Here is a 27,188-nt window from a genome sequence, read left to right on the forward strand (position 1 = left end):
GAGCTGAGTAAATTGTGTGTGTCAGAGATTGACTGGTCTTTTTAAGGGATGTTGGGTCCTAGCCTCACCTGTGACAAACTTAACTCATTTCTCCAGGTGGGAGAATGAATAATACCACATAACAGAAGGGTTGTGTGGCTAAACCAGGTCTTGGGGGTAGATGCCTATCATAGGTTTCATGCCCACTCTGAACTTTAGGGTACAGATATGGGGACCTGCATGAACACCTCTAAGTTTAACTACCAGCTTAGATCTGGTCTCGCTGCCACCATCCAGATTTCTGAGTTATCTGGAAAACTAGGTCTTCCCCTCCCTGGGTATCCTTGAGAGACTCCTCCACCAATTCCCTGGTGAGTCCAGATCCAATTCCCTTGGATCTAAAAAACAAGGAAGAATTACTTCTTCCCCCTCCTGTCCCCCCCCCATCCCTCGTGAGTCCAGATCCAATCCCCTTAGATCTTAAAACAAGGAAAAATCAATCAGGTTCTTAAAAAGAAGGCTTTTAATTCAAGGAAAAAAGCGTCTGGGAGATAGCATACAAGCTGATCTCACAGGCAACAGATTTAAAACACAGGATGTTCCCCTGGGCAAAACCTTACTACACACAAGAATACCCAATTTGATAATTCCCCTAATTGCACAAAGACAAGTTACAAAAGAAAATAAACATAAACCTATTTATTCCTTTCTAAAACTTACTACTCTGATAAGAGGCTGTTTCCTTGATCTTTTCCACTCCGGCTGAAACTGACTCTAAACAAAGGAAACTTCCCTCCTTCCTTTTGAAACATCTTGTTCCCCCTTGGTTCCTCTGGTCAGGTGTCAGCTAGGCTAGGTGAACGTCTTAACCCTTTACAGGTTAAAGAGGCATTAACACTTAACTGTCTGTTTATGACAATGCCAAAGGCCAGAAAACTGAAGGGAGAAGAAGCCTTAGGTCCTCTCTAGTGAGAGAGAAGATTCCAGGAAGCCTTGGGAGTTGCTGGTTAGTAAAGGGCATGGAGAGATGCTCAGGAAGGGCTATTTAGCTGGGCTAAAATGAAACTTGAGGTGAGAAGACAGACCCTCAAGCAGGGTTTTGGAGCGGAGCCCGGAGCTGGAGCGCGGAGCAGCTCCGAAGTGGTGGAGCTGCAGGTTTTTGCCTGGAACTGGAGCAGAGCCGAAGCATAGCTCCAAAGCCGTTCCCTCAAGAAGCAGAGTCTGGGCCCAGTTTGAAACTGAGGTGAAGATACTGTTTGATGCTTGATAAAGACAGTGGTAACCTGGAAGGGATAGGATTCTAGAGAGACATATGCAGAGGACCAGCTCATCAAGACAGGAACAAATTCTGGCTAGAGAGGCTGGTGTGTGGAGAACAAGTTGGCTAAAGTAAAGCCCCAGCTGGAAGTTTTATTTTCCTTTTGAACTCTGTTAATAAACCAGACACTGAGAAGGGTTATTTTTGGACATGTGAAAGCCTTTGCAAGTACTTGAGGTGTCCAGAAGTGGAAACTGAGGCAGTGGAGAGAGTGAGATCAGGCTGGGTAAGGTGGCATAGTGGCAGTTTAATAAATGAGGGCAGTTTTGAGTATTTGTTGTTAAAACGAATAGTGTAATGTGGTGTTAAGCCACCTGCTTCAAGTTGTCAGGAGATTATCTGTAGAAGGAGTTGGTTTTCAGTACTCTTTTATCACAGGTTCAGCATTGTACACAATGACCAGATGTGTTGTTGAGTGAATTTTTACGTTCTTTTGAAATATGTTCGTTGCTGGAGCCAGGATACCAGATGAACAGGAATTTATTAGTTTGATCTAAAGCAGGGGTCTGCAACACGGTGCCCACGGGCGCCATGGCATCTAAGTGTGCCTGTGTTCTGGCCAGCAGACAAGCATCCGCTGAAATGCCACCGGCAAACTGCATCATCCAGAGACGTCGCTGCCGATTTTTGGTAGTATTTTGGCGGCGATGCCTCTGGATGATGTTGTTTGACTGCATTTCAGTGGCGATGCCTACTGACGTTGCCGCTTGTCAGCGGAATTTCAGCGGATGCTCGTCTGCCGCCACAATCCTCCATGGCGAGAAAGGTTAGGGACCACTGATCTAAAGTGATCATTCCCATGTTCTTAAGATTGCATTTTTTTGCAGAAGTGAAAGACTTGTATTAAAAATGCGTGGGAAACGGAGCCTGATAAGCACATCTTGATAAATAGAAGTGAGAAATCCTAAAATTATTAGATCTTGAGAAGTATGGCCACATGTTATATACTCTTGGTGATTTGGACCAAAAAAGATTGCTCTGCTGTTGATGCTCTTAGCTCTGGTCTACACTACAAACTTACATTGCTAACACTATGTTGGTTCACCGTTGAGCGAAGTAGTTATACTGATTTAACCCCTGGTGTAGAAAGTGCTGTGTCGATGGAGGATGGTGGGTAGGTGGATTACCTACACCGATGGGAGAAACTCTTCTATTGGCATAGGTAAAATCTTCACTAAGCGCTACACCAGTGCAGCTGCAGCATTGTAAGTATAGACAAGCCCTTACTAAATAAATACACCTCTACCCTGATATAACGCTGTCCTTGGGAGCCAAAAAATCTTACTCTGTTATAGGTGAAACTACATTATATTGAACTAGCTTTGATCCGCCATAGTGCGCAGGCCCCCACCCCCACAAGCACTGCTTTACTGCGTTATATCCAATTTTTGTGTTATATAGAGGTAGAGGTGTAGCTTTGTACATCCTTATACCTCCCAGATTTTGTTACTTTCAGGATATCTAATTTCTTACTGGCTCCCAGTAAGAGAGACGATTCGTCCTTCTACTTGACGTTCATCAGTCACCATGAAGTGGAGCAGACTTCTAGTAGCAATGATATTGTAGAGGAGGTCGTATCTGTATAAAGCCCAATCTGTGGTGTCTTGACTCACCTGTGTGTAGGTTCATGACTGACTCCCAGCATTGTCCCATTACCTGTCACTTTAGCCGTGACTACCACTCTTCTGCTTTATCCATTAGATTTTGACACTTTGAGCTCAGTAAATCATTTGATAAAGTTACATCTACCGTTCCTTACTTGACATTAACATGTTTCTTGTCTGAAGAATGAATAAAAAATAGCATTGCAAGATTTCATGTTTATTGTGTCAATAATTTGCTAGATCACATTTGCTCAGGAAATAAGTGAAAAGGTGTTTTTTCTTACTGTCAGGCTTGGTAAAGGTAATAATTGGAAATGGTCATTGAGTCCAGCCCCGTGCCTTCACTAGCAGGACCAATTTTTGCCCCAGATCCCTAAGTGGCCCCCTCAAGGATTGAACTCACAACCCTGGGTTTAGCGGGTCAATGCTCAAACCACTGAGCTATCCCTCTCCCCTGGGAACTTAAAGCTGAGCAATTGGAGGTTGTGGTGGTTGTCTGCTTGTATTACAGTAACATTTAAAGGCTCCATCGGTGATTAGGGTCCCATTATGGTAGGCATTGTACAAGCACATAGTAAGGGAAAGCCATTGTCCTAAGGAGCTTTCATTCTGCATAAACAAGACAAAAAGTGAGAGAAGACGAAATCTAGTACGTCCATTTTATAGATGGGGAAAGCTGGAACACAGAGATTGTTTGAAACAGGAATAAAAAGTCATTTAAAAAAACAATAAAAAAGAACAAACACACCAAAAAAAACCACACACCCCACACTAAACCAATATTTACATTACCACCAGTAGTAGCTATGATTCTGAATATACCCGATAAGCATATTTTTCAGTGAGAAAGTGCCAGTTTTATATAGTAACTTTGATGAGACTTGCACTTTAAGATGATTTATGAACATTTATGTAGCTAGCATTATTGTAATTATGGATATGCTTGTTAATAAACATTTTGAAAGGTACATTAAATGTCATGCTTTGGTGTTTGATAGTTGACTGTTAGAGATTGGCATGAGACCTATAATGAGAGAGAGACTATTCAACACCTGCCTACTGCACAGTTCTTACCCATTCTTTTGAAGCATCTGGTGCCAGCTACTGAGACAGGATGCTGGATGAGATGGACTTTGGATCTGATCTAGTATGGCAATTCCTATGTTCCTATCAATATGTGGACCAGTCAGTGTTACCGAGATGTTAAATAGACACTCTTGCACCATTTTGAAAGGGTACTGTCCTTTATTTTTTAATTTCATAAGTGAAGCAAGAGGCATGCCGGGTTAATGCTTGTGGGAGAACCCTAGAGGTAAAACACAATAGATATTGGAAGTGGTGTTGGTGAGTCAGTAGGTGGTAGGTACTGGCATAGTAGTAGGAGGACATTGGGTTGCTATCTTTGGATGTGGTATTAAACCAAGGTCCTGACCACTTGGCCAGTAAAATTCTCAGAATGCTTTTCACAAGAAAGAAGTGTTAGCCATGGTGTCCTACAGAAATTGCAGCTCGGGGAATTACTTTCTCCTTACCAAAATTCACCATTCAATATGTGTGAAATACATTATTCTTCTCTTCTGACCTAAACTGTTGTGTAGCACTGCATGCTTTTGAGCTATTGCTGTGTCACCTCTCCTCCCCCTCCATGTGCTTTTGGCTGGTGGGTGAAGTGAATGCTGTAGTTCTAGTTTATAAAGCACTAGAGGTTCCATTTGAACAAAAGGCACTACTGTGAGTAAGTAATATATTTAGTTTTTATCAAATATGTTGCATTTAGCCACATGTAAGCTGCTGTTAGGTTAATAAAAGTTTAAATGATCAATTTTTTTACTTCTGAGAAAAGGAAATTTCCTGTGTACTGAATGTGCTTATATTGTTCATTACAAAACAAAGTCAAAGTTCTTCAGACTAGATTTTTACTAAAATTCCTTTTTGTTTGCAGATGGCCGTACAGATCCAATTTTGGATGATGTAGGTGAAGCCTTCGCACTTATGGGGGTTAACCTGCATGAGCTGGAAGATTACATACACAATATTGAACCTGTCACTTTCCCACATCAAATCCCTTCATTTCCTGTCAGCAAGAACAATGTCCTACAGTTTCCCCAGCCTGGAAGCAAAGATGCAGAAGAGAGGAAAGAGTACATTCCTGATTACATGCCACCTATTGTCTCATCTCAAGAAGGTGGGAAATTAACATTTTTTTTTTCATTTGTTTATTTACATATTTGTTTACATTTTCTTTAAGCAGTCCAAGTTGTGCCACCAGTAACAGTGGTTTTGTAAAGCACCCATTAGGGCACTGCTCAAATAATGAAGTACAATCATGATAATATTTAATCATCATACAAAATAAAGAGAGCAGTAGCGTGTCTAAGTTATATTTCTGTTTTCCACTTTTACTGCACTTTGCATCAGAGGAATTCAGTGTTAAAACACTTGGCATTTCTGTAGTATTCTCGATCTGAGAATCTCAGGTCATTAAGTTAATGAATTAAGCGTCACAACATCTCTGTCAGGTGACAAAACCGTTCTTTCTCCCTTCAAGCTAATGTTTAAAAAGCTGTTGCCAATTTAAAAAACTGAAGTAAAAATAGTTTCAGGTACTACGCTTGCATCTGAGTGTCTCTATTAATTTTTATGGTTTTACAGTCACACTTTTCTATTTTTAAATGCCATCCTTTCCCCATTGAATGAACGATTCATAAAAATGGTAGAGGAAAGTGAAAAAACCTGTACAGAAAGTGCTGTGAAATAGACATTTTTTTCTGTCAGCTACAGTAATCTTATGTTAATTATAACAATAATTGAAAGGGGGTAAGTGGAGGAATTTTTTTTGTAATCTCTTCAGGTACAAGAATCTCAGATGTTAACCAACAATAGAAGGTTTTAAAAAAAAATCTCAAGTGTAACATAAATTGGCTGTCCTTTAATGACGGTTACAAATAATAATAATATTTTCTAAGTGTATGTAGTGCTGTGGATTAGGAAGAGAAATACTAAGTAGAACAAAATGCTTGGTGTGAAGAATGAACAGTACAGTTAACAAACAGAATTCTAATTCTAATGTGGCATTTACTACTTCTGAAGTCAATAACGGGGGATATACTGTGTAGTATACATAATGGCTTGCTGAAGAACTTAGTCTATAAGGCCTGAGACACTAAATGTAGGCAGAAAACCCCTACAACATAAAAATAATCAGAAGACGATTTCTCTTTAATGACAACATGAATAAATCCTGTTGCTGTACTGCCACAAATAATGTGCAGAATTGTTGTTCTATTACTGATTAAAAATTTACAGTGCCTAGCACAACAAGAGTCCAGGTCCATCACTGGGGCTCCTAAGCTCCAGAGTAATACAAATGATAAATAAAATAATTTTATTATTTGGGTAGCAGGTTTATTTTCTGTTGATTTAACCATAATGTGCTACAATTAAACTATGTATCATATACTATGCAAAGTGGCGGTAAGGAACAGTTTTCTGAAATCAGAAGAATGCTCTAAAAATGTATTTTTCAGGTCTCCAGTCTTCACATTTACTTTCATTTCCTCAAAACCAGACATTTTTAGCAATTATTTACACACACACGAAAAATAATTTAATATTTCTTGACTTAACGTGACCAAAAGTAAAATTTAAATAGGAGCCAGAAATATTTTTCAAGACTTAAAGGGATTAAAATCTCTTCATTGGGAGGCCTGATAAAAGATTTGCTTTTTAAAACTTTTTTTTTAAAAGAACTCTTCAAAGAGAGCTGAAAAATACAAAGCAAGAGGTAACCATAGCATAGCTGAAAAATAATTGTAAGGACATGCCATAGAATTATGTCAAGCTCTTCAAAAGTGAATAATGATTTTGTGTACTTCAATTTGTGGTTCGATTTGAGACATCTTAAAGGTGCCTGATTTTTTCAGATTGTTCTTCACATCTACCATTAAAATCAGGTTACTTTAAAGTGTCTCAAATTAGGCACCCAGAATCACTCTCCACTTTTGTAAATGTTGGTTTTAAATTGTAGTAGAGAGATCAAGTCCAAGAGAGAACTCAATGTAGCTGTAGCGGAATATCAGTATATAGGAAAGGACGTGATGAATATTACAAATTCAGTATGGCATTATAGCTAAATATTTATATGGCGGCAATTGTGCTTTTCTTTGTAAGTAATTTCTACATTTTTTTTTCTCTTGCAAGTTAGATCCAGGAGTTAGATTAGAGCAGTCCTTATAAATATTGTAGGAATCCTTTAAACACCTGAAGCAAGAAGATACTATTTCCCGAGTTGGACAGGAACCAGGAAAACTTCTAATGCCCAAGGCTAGTGTATCAGAGAGACCACAAGCACAGGTTTTTTTTAAGTCAATAAATGAATTGATATAAATTTAAGCAAGTATTACGTTGAAAATAACACTTGTTATAATTGCTATACTATACTTAAGTATGGTTTAGGGCATTTTCCTAATACAGTAAATTTGAATTTTGAATTCAGTGGGATTACATATATGTTGTTAAAAAAAAAAAAGTTCATAACTGTTTTCAGACCAATATTTTTGGGGTACATGAAATGGATCAAGAGGATCAGTTCTCACCATCTGGTACTACTTTATTAGCAAATAAAATTTGGAGGTAATTTCCTCTCTGAAATGTTATGGAACTATCCCTCAAAAACATTCTCTTAAGAATCACATCATATAGCCGTTGACTACATTGTCAGCTGGTTTTACGGAAGTGTAAAACTTCTGTTTGTGTTGACAGTTACATTTAATAGTTTAATGTGTTGAATGATTTCATGTAGCGACAGAGATATAGCTGCATGCAATGATGAAGTGAGGCAATGTGCATGAATCATATGAAACTTGAATATTACTCATTTTAAGGCAGTATTTGAAAACTGTACAGTTACGTTTAGTTTTATATTAAGGCCTAGGGCTGAGCTCATTCAGATTTTGATTAAATTATTTTTATGGATATTCAGAAATTAACAGTACCACTAAATATTATGTCATTGTAATTAGTCACTTCTGTCATAATACAAAGTTTAAATTTTTCATTCATTTTTAGAGAACATTTGCATCAAAAACTGTGTTTAAATATGCACCATGACCAGTAGGTGTTGCTAGCCCACTTCTTAAAACTCAAGTTGCAATTGTTTTCTGTGCCAGCAAATAACATATTGCCACTTTCTTTAGAATCAGTGGTGTGACATACAAGATATTCATTCTGTTCAGATAGTTTGCCTGATTACTTAACTGTTTTGTCAATCTTATTACCAAAAGTCATTAAGACAAATTTTTGTTTTGTTCTGTTCACATATGCCTCACTCATCAGAAATTCTGGAATTTGAACATGCACTCTTTACGGCTGTGCTTAATAGTAATGTGCCGAGCAGTGAAAAGCCACCCAGATTTTCATGACCTGTCTCTGCCATTTAGCACTAGCTGTGAGGTTAGTACTTTGGGCCAAATTCTCCTCTAAGTCTTTTAACTGAAAGCAGAATGTGGCTCCTTGTATTAAATCTAGAGTACTATGTTTCATTAACTTTGACGAGAAGACTTGGCATATATGTCAAGTGTATAAATTATATGGATCTATGTATAAATACACATTTCTATAATACAGTCTGATTCATCATTACTATGTTTGATGTTGGAGTTTTAGTGGTGTTTTTTACAACTAAAACTTCGGGGAAAATTTTATGCCAGTCTCATGATGTTCACTTTCTGCCTATTTTTAGTTATTCCCTCTTTTGTTTTTACAGACTTATTTTAGTGCTGGTGTCACTGTAATGTCATGGTGAACTTGTAAAATAGATTATTATTATTTTTTGAGAAAAAAAATAAATTGGTTGCAAAACATGATGGTCATGCTTTATTTCTCATGCTTTAATGTAGAAGAACACAAACTTTTGCAATAATATCAGCCAGTTTCTATGAAGTTGGTGTTTCAGTTAAAGTAATAAAGAGAAATTAGGCACTTAAAAATATCTAGATACTTAACCAAAGTGAGTAATAATAATAAATTAGTATTTGTATTGTGGTAGCACCTATAAGCCAGACCCCATTTGTATTAAACACTACAGTGTAGTTCCCCAAAATTGTAAAAAGTTTACCTGTCCCAAAGACTGATTCTACATGTGCCATAGTAACCCTGGTTCTTAGCCAGTTAGAACCCAATTCTAAATTAATATGATTGATACACAATATGTCTTTTTTTTTAAAAACTATGACTCTATATTGTGTCATCTCCTCTTTCCTCCATTCCCCCTTTCCTCCTCAGATTTTTTAAGGCACACACAATAATGGACTCTGTATAGCTCTTGCATTGGGATGAGAGGGAGGAAAATATGTATATACTATATTCTTAGGTATGCATCAGTTTTTAACATTCTATTATATTTGCATCAGTTCTAGTTTTTAGGGACATCTTGTTAGTTCTTTAATGATCACGCAGCCTTAATGGGGACCAGTTCATTTATTACTTTCTGGAAGCCGGATTGTGCCTGGTTGCACTAGAGTGGCACGAGGGGAGGATACAGGAAGTTCTGGGCACAATTGCAGTCTCAGTGCTTCTTTGTGGTTCCCCTGGAGAGAGAGAGCGACCACTTTAGCTCTTGCTTTGGAATGTTTCTCTGTTTCTGCATCTTGTTCCTCAAACCCTGCCATTAGAGATTATTTTAAAACAAATGTAAATTGTAGTAGGGGTTAAGTTTTGGGGCCTTTCAGCCTTGGTAGTGCATTATTTAAGAGCTAGCTTCATTTTTCTCATCATTAATCCCGGGCCAGTTCTGGACACAATTTACTTGTCCTGATTTATTTGTAACTTTGTCTGACATGTCTTGCCTTGGCAGGTCAGAGCATAAAAATGTCATTCTGATTACAGTCTTGCTTTTCTCCTGCTTTAATGCTGATGTGATATTAGACCCTAATAACCACCAGAAACCTGTGCTTATTACACCTGAAAGCATGGAAACCCAGCTGTCAAATTATATAGCTTGTTAAACTCTCTCTCCTTGTTTGTAAGATATTAGGTGCTAAAAATCACATTGGAATTGAAGAGAGGTATGGAAAAGCAAAGTGGAAATCAAAATAATATGATTTTCAAGTCTGATGATATCATAGGCTGACTAGTGCTAGAAGTGTAATTGTATAAAGCATTAAGCTTCACAGTGGTATAAAGCATTAGTGTCTAGCTCCAGTGATTTGATATATCAGATTTTGAAACTGTCACTGGCCTCTCAGTCTAGCAGTGCTTTTTTTGGCTCTTTTCCAGAACTGAATATAGCAAGTCTTGGATCTCAAACCACTGTAATTTCAATCCCTGGTTTCCTCAAGGGTTAAACAAAGCCAATGACTTTTTAAACAGCATGTGGTGGGATTTACAGATGCTTAAAAAGGAATATCTGGATATTGACTTTGCCATTTGATAAACTGAGTTTCTCTGTCATTGTTCTTACTTCATTTGCAGCCTTTCTACTCTCTTCCACCCCCTCCCATTTAATCGTATGGTGTATAGCTTTATTATATACCCCCACAGTAAACTGCACTGGTGGTTTAAAAGCAGCAATGGCATTTTTCAGCCTAGTATACTAGGCTATGCAAAACACCACTACATATCAGCAGACAGGTACTGTGTAATCAACCAATTTGAAGTATAAACCATTGGTAGAGGATCAACTTTGGAACACTTTGCTCCTGGCTACTAGCCATGCCTGGTTGCTGAGTATTGCAAGCTCTGTGTCAAGTGGCTTTAGCAGTCCATGCACTCTAAATGTCAGGCACTGATTGCTTTTGTGCGAACGAGTCTCCATGTATGCATCAGTCTAGCAAGGAAGAAGCAACAGAAGAAACAGACAAAATGAGAAAGGCAGCCAAGCTTAAGAAGCAGACAGAGGAAAGCCATTGGGAAAGAGCCAGTAGGAGAGGCAGGTTCAAAGGAAAAGGAGAATATGAGATGGCAACAAAAAAGTACAGAAAATGTGTGGTTTAATTCTTACCATTAGACAACCATAAAAATAACTCCTGTCTGGAATAAAGACATTGTCTTCATAATTATAACTATATATCTTTATCTTTCCTGAAGAAACAGTAGATTAAAAAAAACCAGACATGTAGATTGAGGCCAAATAGAATTTCATCTAAGGATCTTCATTTTGTGAGCATCAGAGGCAACAATTCAGTTTAGTGGGCACTGCAGGAAAATTTCATCCATAGCACAAACTCAATCACACATAGACTTGGAGGTAGCGGGGAGGGGGGGGGGGGGTTCAAAGGCACACCCTGCAGTTAAGGTGAGTGGGAGCTAGGTGCTTAACTGTATTTTGTACCTTTGAAAATTTCTCTCTGCCTCTGAAGGGAAGTTTGTAATGAGGATTTTGGGAGTCAAACTTGAGGTGTGTTTGAAAGGGCAATGTAGGCTCTTTGAATGGCATAGATAGATTTGAAAAAGTGTTCATCTATACTTGTGATTTTTCAGAAATATTGTTCATGTTCTTTTCCTCGGCAAATCTAGGTAAAACTGAAGTACAATATTAGAAAATACTTAGGATGATAGAGAAACCAACTTCAAATCAGTTTTAAAAAAACTCAATTAAAACTAGTTTCAGGTTCTTCACTGCCTCTGAATATTCCTGCCAACTTGTGTTATAAAAATGGATTTATTAATTTAAAAAAATGTTGCCTCTATTATGAAAGACCTGTGCAATCAAAAGAGAACACTGTCTCTGCAGAATAAACCATGAAACTGCATATATAAAAATTGCTGTCCTGTCCAAAGTAAAGTGAAAAATAGAGAAAATACTTTTAATTTTGTCAGTTATAGTAGTCTTGTGTTACTTGTAATAATAGTATGTAAACAGTTTTCAAACAGAAATGGGTTTTTTTAAAGTTAACTATGCCCCTTTAAAGCTTCAGTATGGAGATGAAATTTTTTTCTCAAAGAATTTGTTTTTTTCCAGACCTATTTCAGTAACTTGCAATTTGTTAACATTTCTTGAGGATTCAGAATTAAAATTGCGTACTGTAAAAGTAATGATTCACATGTCATGCCATCTTACAGTGACTTAATTGACATTGAATTGGAATGAAAGTCTTCAATTGTTTCAATGCATTGTAATGTGCAAATTGCAATTTTGGCTATAGTGAAATTATTCTTCGGGGAGAAACTAAGACTTTGTGATAAAAGGCTCCCATTGTTGTGGATACTTTAAATGCAGAACGCTGTCATTGTTTTAATTTCCTAATGGTTGTTTTTCAGTAAAACTTTTGTCACTTGCTTTGACTTGTCATGGAGTATCAGTTTTTCCTTTTGCTGACAATATCCAACTTTGTTTAGAACCCCCAATGCGTTCTACACCGTGTACTGCTGCTATACTTGAGGATTTTATTTCATCTGGAGCATCGGACACCTTTGTGGCTTAGAAAGCATAAGTTTCAAATTAGGTTATTGTCTGGTAGTTGTATGTTACTGGTCTCAAGCTTCTCAGGCTTTTTTTTCCTCATCCTGCACAGAATATTTTTGGTGACTCCAGGGGGGAAAAAGTGGAAAATCTAGCCACAGTTTAAAACAGGATAAATGAAAGGTGCAGTTAACCTATTTTAAGGGCTGACCTTGTAATTTCATTAATTTCAGAGTCATTGCAGCGTGCTGGACCTTTTCCTTTTCGCTCCTAATGCTTTCAATTCTCTCCCCGGGGACCTCCCAAAATATTTAATTCTGATGCTTCAGCCAGTGGGTAAAAGGTCAGAAATTGCTGCTAAACTACAGATTTATAGCCACTGTGAGAAAAATGTCTCCTCTTTGTTAAATAATTACTCCGTGTACCTATTTGTAGCCGGGTTGTTTCTGAACAGAAATTGGCAGATTTTATTCTTTCAGGATGTGTGTGTTAATGAAATGCTAAAAGACTTCAGCATCATCATGATCTTTTTAAAAACTGTCCACATGACACAAGCCTTACTCTGGATCTACTAATAAAATAATTTTTTTCCGTACTCATGCCAATGCACAAATTTAATCTTTTTTTACATGCTGAAGGATTACTCTCTTTTTGTGGGGTGGAGATCAGCATCACATAAATATACCTGATTTTGAGAAGTCTGGGGCTAGGATTCCCTTGTTATATGAAACGTCTTCATGTTGCTGCAGCAACGGCTGTGCTATTTGCATGGGAACTCTTAACAATTAGCTGGAGTGGACAGACTTTTGGTAGGCTTAGGTGTTCGTATCATCATGTTGTCCATTCTTGACCTAAATCTAAACCACAGATTCCACTGGTGCTAACATCAGTGGTGAATTCTAGGCCCCATTTTTTCCAGTGTAGACAAAGCTAAAGTGGTTAAATGGCTTGTCACATGCCTCTACAAACAAATCAGTGGCAAATCCTGACTCCCAGTATTTTAATCTCTGACCTAAAGAAGTCCTGTTTTAGACATTTGAGCTCTTTGCCTCTTGCCACACATAGCTAAGGTGTGTGTAATAGCATTGCAATTTGCTAGTTTGGCTGTAATTTCAGTGTCCTCTCCATGTCTTCACTTTGAGTAAGCTCAGCCTTCCAGTTTTCATCTTTGTGCAAATAAAGAGAATCTTAGTGTGTTGGATAAATGAGAATGGATTAATTAAATTTAATGCATAGACAGTTTCTCCTTAATTATCTCAATGCATTATGAGAAAGGTGTTGTAGATTCAGTTGGAAAAGTAGGGAATTTTCAGATTAATAGGCCGAGGGAGACGTGACCCCATTTCAGATAACAGGAGATTTTGGATGACTGAAGTTCACATCAAGTTTATAATTGTTTCTGAATGGTTCATTTTTGTAGTTTATGCTATTAGGCACACTTATAGGTTCTGATACCTGTAACTAAATATCGGAATTGGTTTGTTTCCTATGGATGAGATGTTTTATAGCTGAGACTGTTGCTTGATTTCATAGGTACACATTTATATCTATATTTTGATTAAAGGCTCAAATAATTAGACTTTTCAATAGGTATAGCGTACCTACAGACATACTACTTTGCAATGTGATATCAGACCTAAGCAACTTGGGCATGGTTGGTACTTAGATCAAGACTCAGGGCTTCTCTACACTACCCGCTGGATCGGCAGGCAGCGATTGATCCAGCGGGGATCGATTTATCATGTCTAGTATAGATGCGATAAATCGACTGAGCACTCTCCCGTCAACTCTGGTACTCCACCAAAATGAGGAGCACAAGCGGAGTTGAGAGCAGAGCATCAGCTGTCGATTTACCGCAGTGAAGACACCGTTATTCACGTAGCTGAAGCTGCGTATCTTAGATCGACCCCTCGCGGTAGTGTAGACAAACCCTGAAAAACATAGGACGTCCAGTTGGTGCAGCAATAATTTACATAACTTTCTCTTATTATCAAACTGATATCTGGTTTTAGGTTAATACACTATGAAGTATCATTTTGTATGAAAAGGTAAGCCAGGGTTCGACCACTTTGATTTTAATGGTTCTATGGCAGCTAATGAGAGAGACTTTGTAGCTCCGCTGCCCTGGGCAAATTACAGCTTGTTACACGCTACATAACCTCCATTTTCCTTGGCAAACATTTTTGCTCTTTCCTTCTTAAATACACTGGTGGTAAATGGCTGCTGCTTTTCCATTCTAGAGGGAAACATATTTCAATAGCAGATGGATCAATATCTATATATTCATATCATGGGGATGAAAGGTGCTGTTCTTCAAATATTATAAAAGTATTTGTAGCTGTGGGGATGGCACTGCTTTTTTGTGGCCGAGAAATCTTATTTAATGGAATTGCCACATAATCCATTTATCCTGTACAGAATCATGAATAATTGTAGTTCTTCTTATCATCTTTTATGTATTTTCATGGACATTCACAGTAGCAAATGAACTTTGCCTTTTGCTATTTAAGCTATGCACATCAGTGTTCCTGTATCTATTTTATCTTAAAATGTGTGTACATTTTTTCAATTTTTTTTTACATATTCATATGCCCCTGGCATATTTAAACATTAACACTTTTTACTTGTATGTGTGAAACACTGATTATGTCTGACAGACACAATTGGGAATAGCATAGAGGAAATAATAGTTCTTGACCAATCAGTAAAACTCAGGAAGTCCCAGTGCCGTAGGAAGGGAGAGAAACTCACTTTTCATTTCCTCTTGAGTCCAGTGTGTTCAGATTAACTTTAAAGGGGAGTGAGATGCAGCTCTGAGGGTTTGGTCTCCAGTAGAATGTTACCTATGTATGGAGCCCATCTCAGCAGGCATCTAGTGACCAGTCAAAAAAGCTCTCCTAGCTAAGTTGCTGGGGTATCCTATTGCAAATTGAATATGAAACAAGGATACACTTGGTTTTGCATGAGAAACTTTAAAGCTTTCATTAAAGAGGCTTTATTTCTGTTTCAAATATTTTAAAGCCACAGACCTATTGAAGGTGATTTTTGTCTAGTTTGACTTGTTTCTTGTATTTCGAGAGAATTTACAGATTTGAGAACTGATAAAAATCCATAGTTGTCATATTACTACTTAGTGCTTTACATGTTCAGAGCACTACAGTACACAATCACAATGCTTTTTTAAATTAGTTTGCCGTTTTCTCTCGTTTATATGTGTATATATGTATATATTTATAGTAGTATGTAACAGGTTAAAAGTGTAGTTTTATAAGAAGATTTAAATATGAATCTGTATGGGAGCACCTGTCAGTCTATTTAATGCACTTGTACTGGGATTTTCAAAGGAGCCTAAGGGAGTAAGGCACTTACCTCCTACTGAAATTCATTAGGATTAGGGCATCTAACTCCTTTTGACTCCTTTGAAAATTGCAACCTTAATATTTTTAAGAGCCCTCCACACAGTTATGTTAAATTTCATTGAAGCTATGGCAAGCTGACCAATGAAGGCATTTCAGATTTAAAGTTTAAATTCTGTTGCTGCTTGCTACCGTGAAATTCTTAACATGCTTAGCTGTACCTAGAAATTGCAACCTCTGTGGTAGATAACATGGTTCATGCTGACCCCAAACACAGACAATACTTAAGCACAATGGATTGATCCTCTTTCCCATCAGTTGACATGTAGATGATTCCTGGGAAAAATTAAACTACAAGCGTGTACAAACTAAAGTTTTGAAGAGATGCCCTTAATGTTTTACTTTGCAGTTCAGAGCCCTCTCCTTATCAAATTACATTCTTTTACTGATTTGTTTCTGCCAAATATTTAAGACCTACTGTGATTCAGGATGAACCCCTGTATTTCTCCAAAAACTCAAGGGAATCCTACTTTTTCTCCTTTTTAAAGAGAGACCCCTCCAGAGACATCCACACCAACCTCCCCTGCCCCAAAAAGCATGAGCAGAACCCTAAGCAGGTAACTTCTCTTAAAGAGACATTAAAATAGCAGATAGATGAACTAATGCCCTCCCTTTCCATATGCATTAATCACTATATTTATTTATTGGTGGTGTGGGAGGGGGAAGAAAATGGGCAAGAGTTGCTGACATAAAACAGTCTGTACTTAATAAAACTTGAGTTTGTGTGAGGAAGAGCTCAGTTACTATATTATAACTGAATAGAGTACTTAGCTATCCTAACAGCTCAGTCACCTAAAAACTGGTTGGCACCACTCTGTTTAAAAAAAAAAAAAAAAAAAAAAAAAAAAAAGTAGGGTTGTCAATTAATCGCAGTTTTAAATGCACTGTTAAACATTAGAATATCAATTGAAATTTACTAAATATTTTGGATGTTTTTCTACATTTTCATATATATTGCATTCTGTGTTGTAATTGAAATCAAAGTTTATATTATTTTTATTACAAATATTTGCACTGTAAAAATGACAAACAAAAGAAATTGTATTTTTCAATTCACCTCATACAAGTACTGTCCTATAATCTTTGTTGTGAAAGTACAATTTACAAATGTTGATTTATTTTTGTTGTTACATAACTGCACTCAAAAACAAAACAATGTAAAACTTCAGAGCCTACAAGTCCACTTGGTCCTACTTCTTGTTCAGCCAATTGGTAAAGACAAACAAGTTTGTTTACATTTACAGGAGATAATGCTGCCCTCGTCTTATTTATAGTGTGACCAGAAAGTGAGAACAGGCATTTTCATGGCTCTTTTGTAGCCGGCATTGCAAGCTATTTATATGCCAGGTACGCTAAATATTCATATGCCCCTTCATGCTTTGGCCATCATTCCAGAGGACATGCTTCCATGCTGATGACGCTCATTTTAAAATAAAATGCATTAATTAAATTTGTGACTCAACTCCTTGGGGGAGAATTGTACATCCCCTGCTCTGTTTTACCTGCTTTCTGCGATATATTTCATGTTATAGCAGTCTTGGATGATGACCCACCACATGTTGTTCATTTTAAGAACACTTTCACTGCAGATTTCACAAAACACAAAGTAAGTGCCAGTGTGAGATTTCTAAAGATAGCTACAGCACTCGACTCAAGGTTTAAGAATCTGAAGTGCCATCCAAAATCTGAGAGGGACGAGGTGTGGAGCATGCTTTCAGAAGTCTTAAAAGAGCAATACTCTGGTGCGGAAACTACAGAACCCAAACCACCTAAAGAGAAAGTCAACCTTCTGCTGGTGGCATCTGACTCAGATAATGAAAATGAATATGCGTCAGTCCACACTGTTTTGGATTGTTATCGAGCAGAACTTGTCATGAGCATGGACACCTTGTCCCTGGAATGGTGGTTGAAGCATAAAGGGACATACGAATCTTTAGTGCAACTGGCATGTAAATATCTTGCAATTCCGGCTACAACAGTGCCATGAGAACGCCTGTTCTCACTGTCACGCGACATTGTAAACAAGAACCGGGCAGTATTATCTCCTGCAAATGTAAACAAACTTGTTTGTCTGAGCAATTGGCTTAACAAGAAGTAGGACTGAGTGGACTTGCAGGCTCTAAAAGTTTACATTATTTTATTTTTGAATGCAGGCTTTTTTTTTACATGATTCTACATTTGTAAGTTCAACTTACATGATAAAGAGATTGCACTACAGTACTTGCATTAGGTGAATTGAAAAATACTATTTTTTTTTAGTGCAAATACTATAATCAAAAATAAATATAAAGAGAGCACGGTACACTTTGTATTCTGTGTTGTAATTGAAATCAGTATATTTGAAAATCTAGAAAACATCAAAAAATATTTAAATGGTATTCTATTATTGTTTTTTAATCGCGCGATAAATCACCATTTTTTTAATCGCTTGACAGCCCTAAACAAAACAATTAAAATGCCTCCATTGTGTAGTGTAAAAGAATGTAAAAAGAAATTTGGCATAAAGCTTCCGACTCTATTAAATTTAAACTGAACTTCTGATCAGTGCAAATAAACTTTTAACTGCAGTATTTTATCAGTTTAGCCTTTACTTTGGAGGCTTTATTTATATGCTCCCATGCTCTGTAGCTGTGCCACCTTCGGCTAAGATCTGTCAGATTATGAGCTAAGCAGGATAAGACAGGGCAATTCTTGTACAGAAGACATGCAGGGAAGAATTCCAGTGCTGCAAGAGGTAGTGGGTTGATTAGTGGGTAGTACTCTTCTCTGTGCGAAGCAAGGTGTGCTGTTGACTGACTCATTTAAACAAAATGAAAACCTTAAGTTCTTACCTCTTGTGGTTACTAAAGGCGCCATGACTCATTTTTCAGGAGTAATATGTTAAACTGGAATTTACCCAGGAAGATTAAGAATTCAGCCTGCTAAAATATCCCTACCAGTTTCAAATTCATAGAGTATTTTTAAACTATCCGGTATTGTTGTGTGCTGTTAAACAGTTGCTGCATCCTCCCACTGAGGTGGCTGCATTTCAGCAGTGACTGAAGTGATTCTTAGTTGGGGGCCATGTTCTGCCCATTGAATGTGTGCAACAGGCCTTTTTGACTCGAAGCGAGTAATGCATGTGTCTCCCAGGGTAGCATTTGTCCTATATTTATAAAGCATTTGGGATAAAAATAGTTATATAAATGGAATATTCTGTTGTATGCTCTCTTGAGTGGGGACATAGCTCAGGCAGAGGATTCCAACCCACAGGCAAGTCACATATTTGAGAACAAGAGAACTGTACCTGATACACAGATGATGCTAATGTTCTGAAAAGAGAACTGCAAATAAACAACATAAATGTTGATTCTTTTACCTAAACACAGCTTTCTTCTTTCACTAACGTACATCCAAAGGTTATTTTCTGGCACTGTGCAGATACCTGTTCCCATACAGTATTTTTATCAGTGTATTCATATCAAATGCTCAAATGTCTTGATGCGTGCAGTACAAATTCCAAGGTAGATTCATACATATTTATAAAGTAGTCTGGCATGCGAGAAGGAGGTGTGGTGTCGGAAGACCTGGAAGGTGATGGCGGGAGAGGATTATGTGTGATCAAAGGGATACACATTGAGGTTGAATAACTTACAGTATCAACTTTCTAAAATTGAATTTAGATCTATAGTCCCCAGTAAAATGGTTAGCATTTAGTCTAGTTTTACAATGCAATGATACCCCATTTGCTTTTATACTGAGAAGTCAGAATTTGTGGCAGCTACTGGACTTATCTAAATGGAAAACCCCTTCCAGCTTGAGGACAATTTAGCAACTTTCTTATTATATCAAAAAAAGCACATTATACATGACACATGCACAAAAACTCAAAGGGCCATGTATTCTGCTAAAACTTTTGGAGTTACCCAGCATGTACACTAATCTCCTGAGTGTTCATTGCTCTAAGCTTTCATCCAGAGGAAAGGAAGTCAGGACTGGAAGACTTCTGTATTCTGCCATCCCACCTGGAAAAAACTGGTTTCTTTTTTCTTCTTTCAAAGCAATCAGCCTAGAAGTACTTGTGTATCATTCTAATCTATACATTTTTTTCAACCATCCAGAATCTCTAGCTTCCTAACTACATGGAAGATAAATGAATGCTTTTTCATTTCTCAGTGTTAAAGAACTGAAGAGGTTTCTGCTATAGTCTAATTTATTAGCAGACATATTCTGAATGTGATGCATCTTTTCTCCAAGCTACCTTTAATTTTGTTTAAAGAAGTAAAATACATTGGACACAGAAGAAGTGGGGTTTTTACCCACGAAATCTTGTGCCCAAAATAGTTAGTCTTTAAGGTGCCACCAGACTCCTTGTTGTTTTTATTGGACACATTAAAATGTTGAGGACACTTTAACCATCAGAAATACTTATACTGTAGTACAGTAATACTGTGGTGCACTGAATGATTTTCTGCTTCCCCTTCCACATTGGCCATTCCAGCGTCTAGCAAAGGAAATTTGGGCTAGTTTTGGTCACCAAACATTGTGACTCACAAAACAGTGAAATTAATACAGTTTGCAGCTCATACCTTACAGACATTAGATCCCAAATGTAATATATTTACATCCTAATGGATGGAAAATTATAAATGCACTATTCATATTTACTCTAGATTTTTTTCAGTGTTCTACTGTTCCAGAGCACATTAGAATAATTTCATGGTTATCCTTTTCTTGTCAAGGATTTAAATTTCTTTAATCTTCTAGATCTTCTTTGACTCCAATTGCTATACAATACAGTACCTTTGCTGTGTTTATGCTGCATCACGGTTGAAATTAGAATGCCATAAAATTTAAGAAATTTAGGGTTGTTTCTCACAAGCTTTTACTCAGTTTTTTGTGGGTATGCATTATTTATAGTAGGGTCTCTTTTCCTATGTTGTAAGATTATACAGCTAAGTAATCTGATACTATTTGGTAAATAGTATATTAGAAAAGAACCGCACTTTCTCTGTAATCTTAGATGCATGTAGCATTTTGCATTGCTTCATGTTCGGTGACAAAGAAACGCATATGCATGAATGGGAAGAATTAAGATTACAGTGAGCATCTTACCTAAATGTTATAACTTTATTGCTACTCAGTCTCAATGCTTCATTAATATGATGGTTTATTTAAAAAAAAATGTATTTAATAAAAATATGCTTATTTATTTCAATGTTAGTGTTATATAGCTAAGCAGGTTTTCTTCATTCCACAAAATTTCACCTTTGGTTTGAGGACAACCGTGATGTATCTCCAAAGGTAATGGCTTCTTATCCCCCAAGCTAAGGTGTTTAGAATGGAAGTGCCATTGTGACAATAACGATAAGAAAAACACCCAGTCCACAGGTGCATGACATTTCAGACTGCTCCGCACAGTGAAAGTCACAAGTAACTGCAGTGATGTTACTTCTCTTGGAAGTATTAGTAGTTGGCAATGACTGGCAGCAATTTCTGTTAAGAAGTAGGAAACGTCTCTATTTTGTTTATGAGGAATGAAGACAGAGTTTGAAGCAATGTATGAAATTGCTGTCACAAATATGACCATGGAGTCGAGCCGCTTTTCTCCAGTGGGGTCCAGGTCCTGAGACATTAAAGAATGGCCACTGTGTTACTAGTTGCTGTTGCTCTTACTAATGTTCTAGGGGAGGAAAAAAAAACAATCAAGGTAAGGATTATCTTTGTTAGCGATGAATCTGTTCTGCCATTAAATTGAACGAGAACATCTGTAACCAAAAGCAGTAGGGCTGCTTGTGCTAAAGGCTGTTTCTGTCAATAATGAGACCTGTGAATGACTATTTTTTCCACAGAAAATAAGTGTTCCACAGATTCCTTTTTTGTGCCCTGTAGATCAGCGTTTCTCAAAAGTGAACACTGTGGCCGCATGTGACCACCATGGATTTTTCTTGCAGCCACAGCCTTCTAGGCAGTGATTTGGGGGGGGAGAGGGGGAGCAAAGCAGTTGCCCCCTCCCCCAGGGCCTCTAGCAGTGGTTGGGCCCTGCCCACCTCTGGAGACACACAGGCTGGAGGAACAGACAGCCAGTGAGTTCACCACCTTCCCACTGCTGGTGGGGTCAGGCTCCAGCCCTGTGGTGGTGGGTGGCAGACTCCAGCCGTGGGATTTCAGGCTCTGTTCCCCAACTGTATGGTGGCAGGCTCTGGCCCTAAGGTCACCACCCTATCACCACCCCTGGTCCTCACTGCCTCCCCCAGTGCTCCTACTGCCTCCATATCCACCTCCATATCCACCTCCCCATCCAGGGCTTAATTTGTCCCCAGGCTTGCCAGGGCTGAGTAAGTCTGCTGTGGTGCTGTGATATTTGTTTGTATGTTAATACCACTTTTCACAGTAGACTTAGTAACTAAGAAGTCTTTTAAAAAGGCACCCAAAAGAGCAAAAACATAACAAGAAACAAGATAAGAATATGCAAAGCACCTTATTTGTGTTTCTGTTCTGTTTAGGGTCCCTAAAAAATAGAGACAACTGTGTGTTATTAGTCTGCAAAAAAAAATCCTACATAAATAAATTACAGTGATTTGGACCATGTGTATGTGCATATTTATTTGCTTTTCCTAAAGTTAATTAAGTATTTTAGGAAATATTGTCAGAGTGGCCACCAGCAAGAGTTGGTGGCCGCACTCTGAGTCCACCAACAAATTTTTGTTCTGAGAACCCCTGCCAGATGCCCCAGCTAAGTAGGTATCTGGCTCTGCTGTACTTAGTTTTTGAGACCAGATGAAATTAAGTATATTCACACTAACGCAGCCATGGTCTTCAAGAATCAAGATGATACTTTTTCAGTTTCAACTTTTGAGAATCACATAACTTATTCATTTCAAGTTGCACTTTTACACATGCTACATCACTGGTTTTGCATTGCTGGCTTTTACCTGTTTTGCAAACCACTGCAACAGGGGGCAAGTTGACAAACTGATGGTCACTGCTGAGCAGTGAGGAAGAGAGAGTTTCAAACTCTTGAAAGTGTATAACATGTTCTGTACATTAGCTAAAAAAAATCTCCAGATCTGAAAGATTCAGATCCAAACTATTTCACTTTTCTCATATACAATATATAGCAAAGATTTACAGCAAGACACTTCAGTGCAAGCCTTAAACTAAGGGAAGATACAGCTTATGAATGTTGAGCATGCAGTTTCAAGCATCTACAATTTTCTTTGTTTTTAAACACGATTCTTTCAAACACCACAAAGTCACCAGTTCACATTCACAACTACATGCAAGGCAATTTTGTTGTTTTAAAACAGTTTTGGTTTAGCAAAATGCAATTAAAAGCATCAGAGGCATGTGGGGGGAAATATTATGCCCATTTAACTTGAATGGCTGAATTTTTATGCCAGTTCTTTCACGCACAAATTGCACTTCTGGGCAGAGGCAAGTCACACGAAATTTTAGCTCCAAGAGGTAAGCTTTTTTTTTTTCCTGAGAAAGTTATAAACATCTAAAGATAGAGGTCTAAAATAGAAGTAGCATCTCAGCCTTAACTGTAGTGTCAGCACCACATTGCTAACAGTTTGAAGAGACAAAGTAGGTTAAGTAGTAGGTGGTCAGATAGTATTGTCTCCATCCTTTTTTAAAACATTGCTTCACTTTTAATGCAAAAATAAGCATATATATTTCTACCTCCCTAATAGATGAACACTGAACCAAGTTAACGTTGACAGTTTCTCTGATGGAAAATTCCCTATAACTTCAAATTTTAAAATCTCAGAATTTAGTTACAATAGGACAGTTGGGTCATCTAGTCTATCGCCTGTCTGTGTAGAGTTGTTCCTTACAGTATATTTTTGAGTTCTGAGCCAATCTAGTTTTAAATGGCCTAAGTGATGGGGTTTTTACTAGGGCTGTGAAGCGATTAAAAAAATTAATTGCAATTAAAAAAAATTAATCGTGCTTAATCGCGCTGATAAACAATAATAGAATACAATTTATTTAAATAGTTTGGATATTTTCTACATTTTCAAATATATTGATTTCAATTACAATACAGAATTACAACATTTTAATTAAGAAGAGGGCAGCGTTATCTCCCATAAATGTAAACAAACTTGTTTGACCGATGGGCTGAACAAGAAGTAGGACTGAGTGGACTTCTAGGCGCTAAAGTTTTACATTGTTTTATTTTTGAATGCAGTTATGTAACAGAAAAACTACATTTGTTAGTTGCACTTTCAAGGTAGAGATTACACTGCAGCACTTGTATGAGGTGAATTGAAAAATACTATTTTATTTATCATTTTTACAATGCAAATATTTGTAATAAAAAATAATATAAGGTGAGCACTGTACACTTCGTATTCTGTGTTGTAATTGAAATAGATATATTGGAAAATGTAGAAAACATCCAAAAACATTTAATAAATTTCAATTGGTATTCTACTGTTTAACAGTGCAATTAATGGCGATTTATTTTTTATCGTGATTATTTTTTTTGAGTTAATCGACAGTCCTAGTTTCTACCACTGCCATTGTGGAAACTTTTTAACAATCTAATACAACTTTGTCAGGAAGCATTTTGTAACAGCCTTGATTTTTCAGCCATTTACCCCAGTTACATTCCTTGGAATCACAATAAATAATTTAAATCCCTGCTTAGTGTTTACACTGTTCAGATTTTGTAGGCATACAGTAAAATTTTTAAAAGCGCATAAGTGATGTAGGAGTTTAAGCCCCACTTTCCAAAGTGACTAGTAGGTTTTATCTGTACTAAAAATGTTTTGCTGGCATAGCTATACTGGCAAACCCTCACAGTGTAGACACAGCTTATGTCAGCATAAAAGTTCTTTTGCCAATATAGCATATATCAATTCCCTGAGTCACTAAGTTATAGCAACAAAAGCACTTCTGTGCTGGTGTGAGTGTGTCTACGCTACTGTTTATACCAGTACAGCTATGTCAGTAAAACAACACCCCAACATAGCTTTGCTGGTATATGTTTTAAGTGTAGACCAGGCTTTAGGAGCCAAAATCCAATTGACTTTCAGCAAGACTTAGTCTACACTACAGAGTTTTTCCATCATAGCTATGTTGGCCAGGAATGTGAATAAAATCACCCCTCCTAGTCAGCGTAGCCTTACCGGCAAAATCCCATTCTAGATGCAGCTGTGCCAACAGAAAAGTGCTTCTGTCAGCCTGACTGCTGTTTCTTGAGATGGGGTGGCTGTGCCGGCAGATCTCCTGTTGTCTTATGCTGCGTCTCCACTAGGTGGCTCTGCCAGCATAGTAATGCAGCCAAAGGCTCTGTAGTGTAGACAAGCCCTTCCTTACTTTTGAAAATGGGACTTAGGTAACAGTCACGTGGCGCTTTTGAAGATTTTACATATATACACACACTCTCCTCATCTCAACGCTTAAATGTAATTACTTAGCTAAATTTTAGCCATTTTAATCTTGCTCATAAACCAAGTCCCTCAGCCTATTGATGATTTCGCTTGCTCTTTTCTGAACTTCCAATTTGTCCTGTTTTTAGGACTGAGGTGTCCAAAACTATATACAGTATTCAGTGTATGGGGGTGTAACTATACATAAGGAGGACTGTTCTTTTGCCATGCAATCCAGTCAGAAATTTTATTGACCCTTTTTTGCTGCCATTTCACGCTGCAAACTTCTGTCCAGTTTGCTCTGTCATCACTGTTAAGTCTTTCTGATTCTGCTTCCTAATTGAAAGGATCCATTGAATCCATTTTATATTTTTCTCCCACCAGGGGATTAGTATGCATTTTTCTAAATTTTAATCTTTTTGTTACTTCCTAACTGTATTTCTATTATCTGTCAAAGCAGCAAAGAATCCTGTGGCACCTTATAGACTAACAGACGTTTTGGAGCATGAGCTTTCGTGGGTGAATACCCCACTTCCTCAGATGCATCTGAGGAAGTGGGGTATTCACCCACGAAAGCTCATGCTCCAAAACGTCTGTTAGTCTATAAGGTGCCACAGGATTCTTTGCTGCTTTGACAAATCCAGACTAACACAGCTACCCCTCTGATACTATTATCTGTCAGTCCTCTGCTCTCACTAGCATTTGCACCATCACTCAGTTTAATGTCCTCACCAAGTTTTTTTTAATGTGATCAACTCTCCTTCAAGGACATTAATCAAGTTAAGAACAGTTCTAACCTCAATCCCTATGGCACCTTATTAGACACCTTCTCTCCACTTGTTCACTGATGTTTCTTGTTACCTTTTTCACCATATTGCTCTTCACCAAGTTTCACTGTATTTTATCCACGGCAATTTGAATTACATTTGCAAATAAGATTCTGTGAAACTCAAATGCTGATCTGTCTGAATTTTATTAAAAGGTCTGTTGCATTTCCATTCATCTACTATCTCTGTAATTCTGTCCCCTCCTCCCCCAAAAGCTATCGAGTTTGTCTGATATTTGTTCCATCTACCCCCCCCCACACCTTTTAATTGCTTATCTTCTAAATGTTTGTTTGTTTTTCTCCTAATATTCCATTGTTTTATTAGGATTGAAGTTGCTTATTAGGGTATTTATTACTAGTATCACTTTCTTGTTTGGAAGATCATTTTCTGGCACAGGGTTCTTTTAGACTCCCTGATAGTATCCATTTAGTTACTCAGGCTACTTCATACAGGAAGTATTTAATCAACTCTCATCATAGACTTGAGACAAGGATTACTCCAAGCAGTAAGACTGTAAGCAATTCAAATGCCCTCCTTTCTGATGTCAGAACAACTCCATCCATAATATACTGGCTTTTCTTGGACAATGTGTCTTCAATATGTGTATCCTGAACTACTACCGCAATGTTTATAATTCTAGCATTTGTTAATACTATTTACAATGCCAGAACACACACCATCGCAAATGTGAAATAAAAATGCAATGTGCTGAAACTACATGACCAAGGCTAGTCGATTTGTTCCTGTTGTTGGAAAGCTTTGAAATGTAACGATAATCTTAAGCAAATGTAGGTAGAAACTCTGTCAAACTGACTAGCTCAGAAGAGCAGTATAAAAACCTAAGATAGATGGATAGATAGGGTGCTCTTTGGTTGCAGTGTATATCCCCAGGCCCATGCTATAGGTTCATCTTCTCAAGACTATGACTTACAGGCCTGAAATGAATGAAGCTTTTTGTTCCTCTGCGTGGCCAACTGGAATGCTATTGGCGCACTTCAAAAATACCGTGACTAATAAGCACAAATAAATTTGGGAGGGAGCTGAACAGCTTGTGACCATATGCTTTTGAGGCAATGCATCGTAGCCTCAATGAACTATGTTTCTCCTATGAATGTTGATAATGACTTCCACTTTGTTCCAACTTTCTGGAAGACTACCATTAGGCATGTGGCTAGGACCAGCTGTTGATGATAGCTTCTGTGGAGGTGTGACTGCAACCCATTACCACAACTACAGCCAAATGGTTCTCTTTTCAGAACAGTTTCCAAGTGGTTTTCAGCCT

General features: G+C 37.6%; 1 protein-coding gene across 1 annotated transcript in view; it reads left to right on the forward strand.

Moving 5' to 3' along the window:
* Positions 1–27,188, forward strand: part of TAF3 (TATA-box binding protein associated factor 3) — a 142,261-nt gene that overhangs the window by 4,029 nt on the left and 111,044 nt on the right. Inside the window, exon 2 of the mRNA XM_050936867.1 lies at positions 4,844–5,086. Within this exon, the coding sequence (XP_050792824.1) occupies positions 4,844–5,086 (243 nt within the window). The remainder of the gene's footprint in view (positions 1–4,843; positions 5,087–27,188) is intronic.

Source organism: Gopherus flavomarginatus, chromosome 1 (genome assembly GCF_025201925.1).
Source record: "Gopherus flavomarginatus isolate rGopFla2 chromosome 1, rGopFla2.mat.asm, whole genome shotgun sequence".
NCBI classification, from domain to species: Eukaryota; Metazoa; Chordata; order Testudines; family Testudinidae; genus Gopherus; species Gopherus flavomarginatus.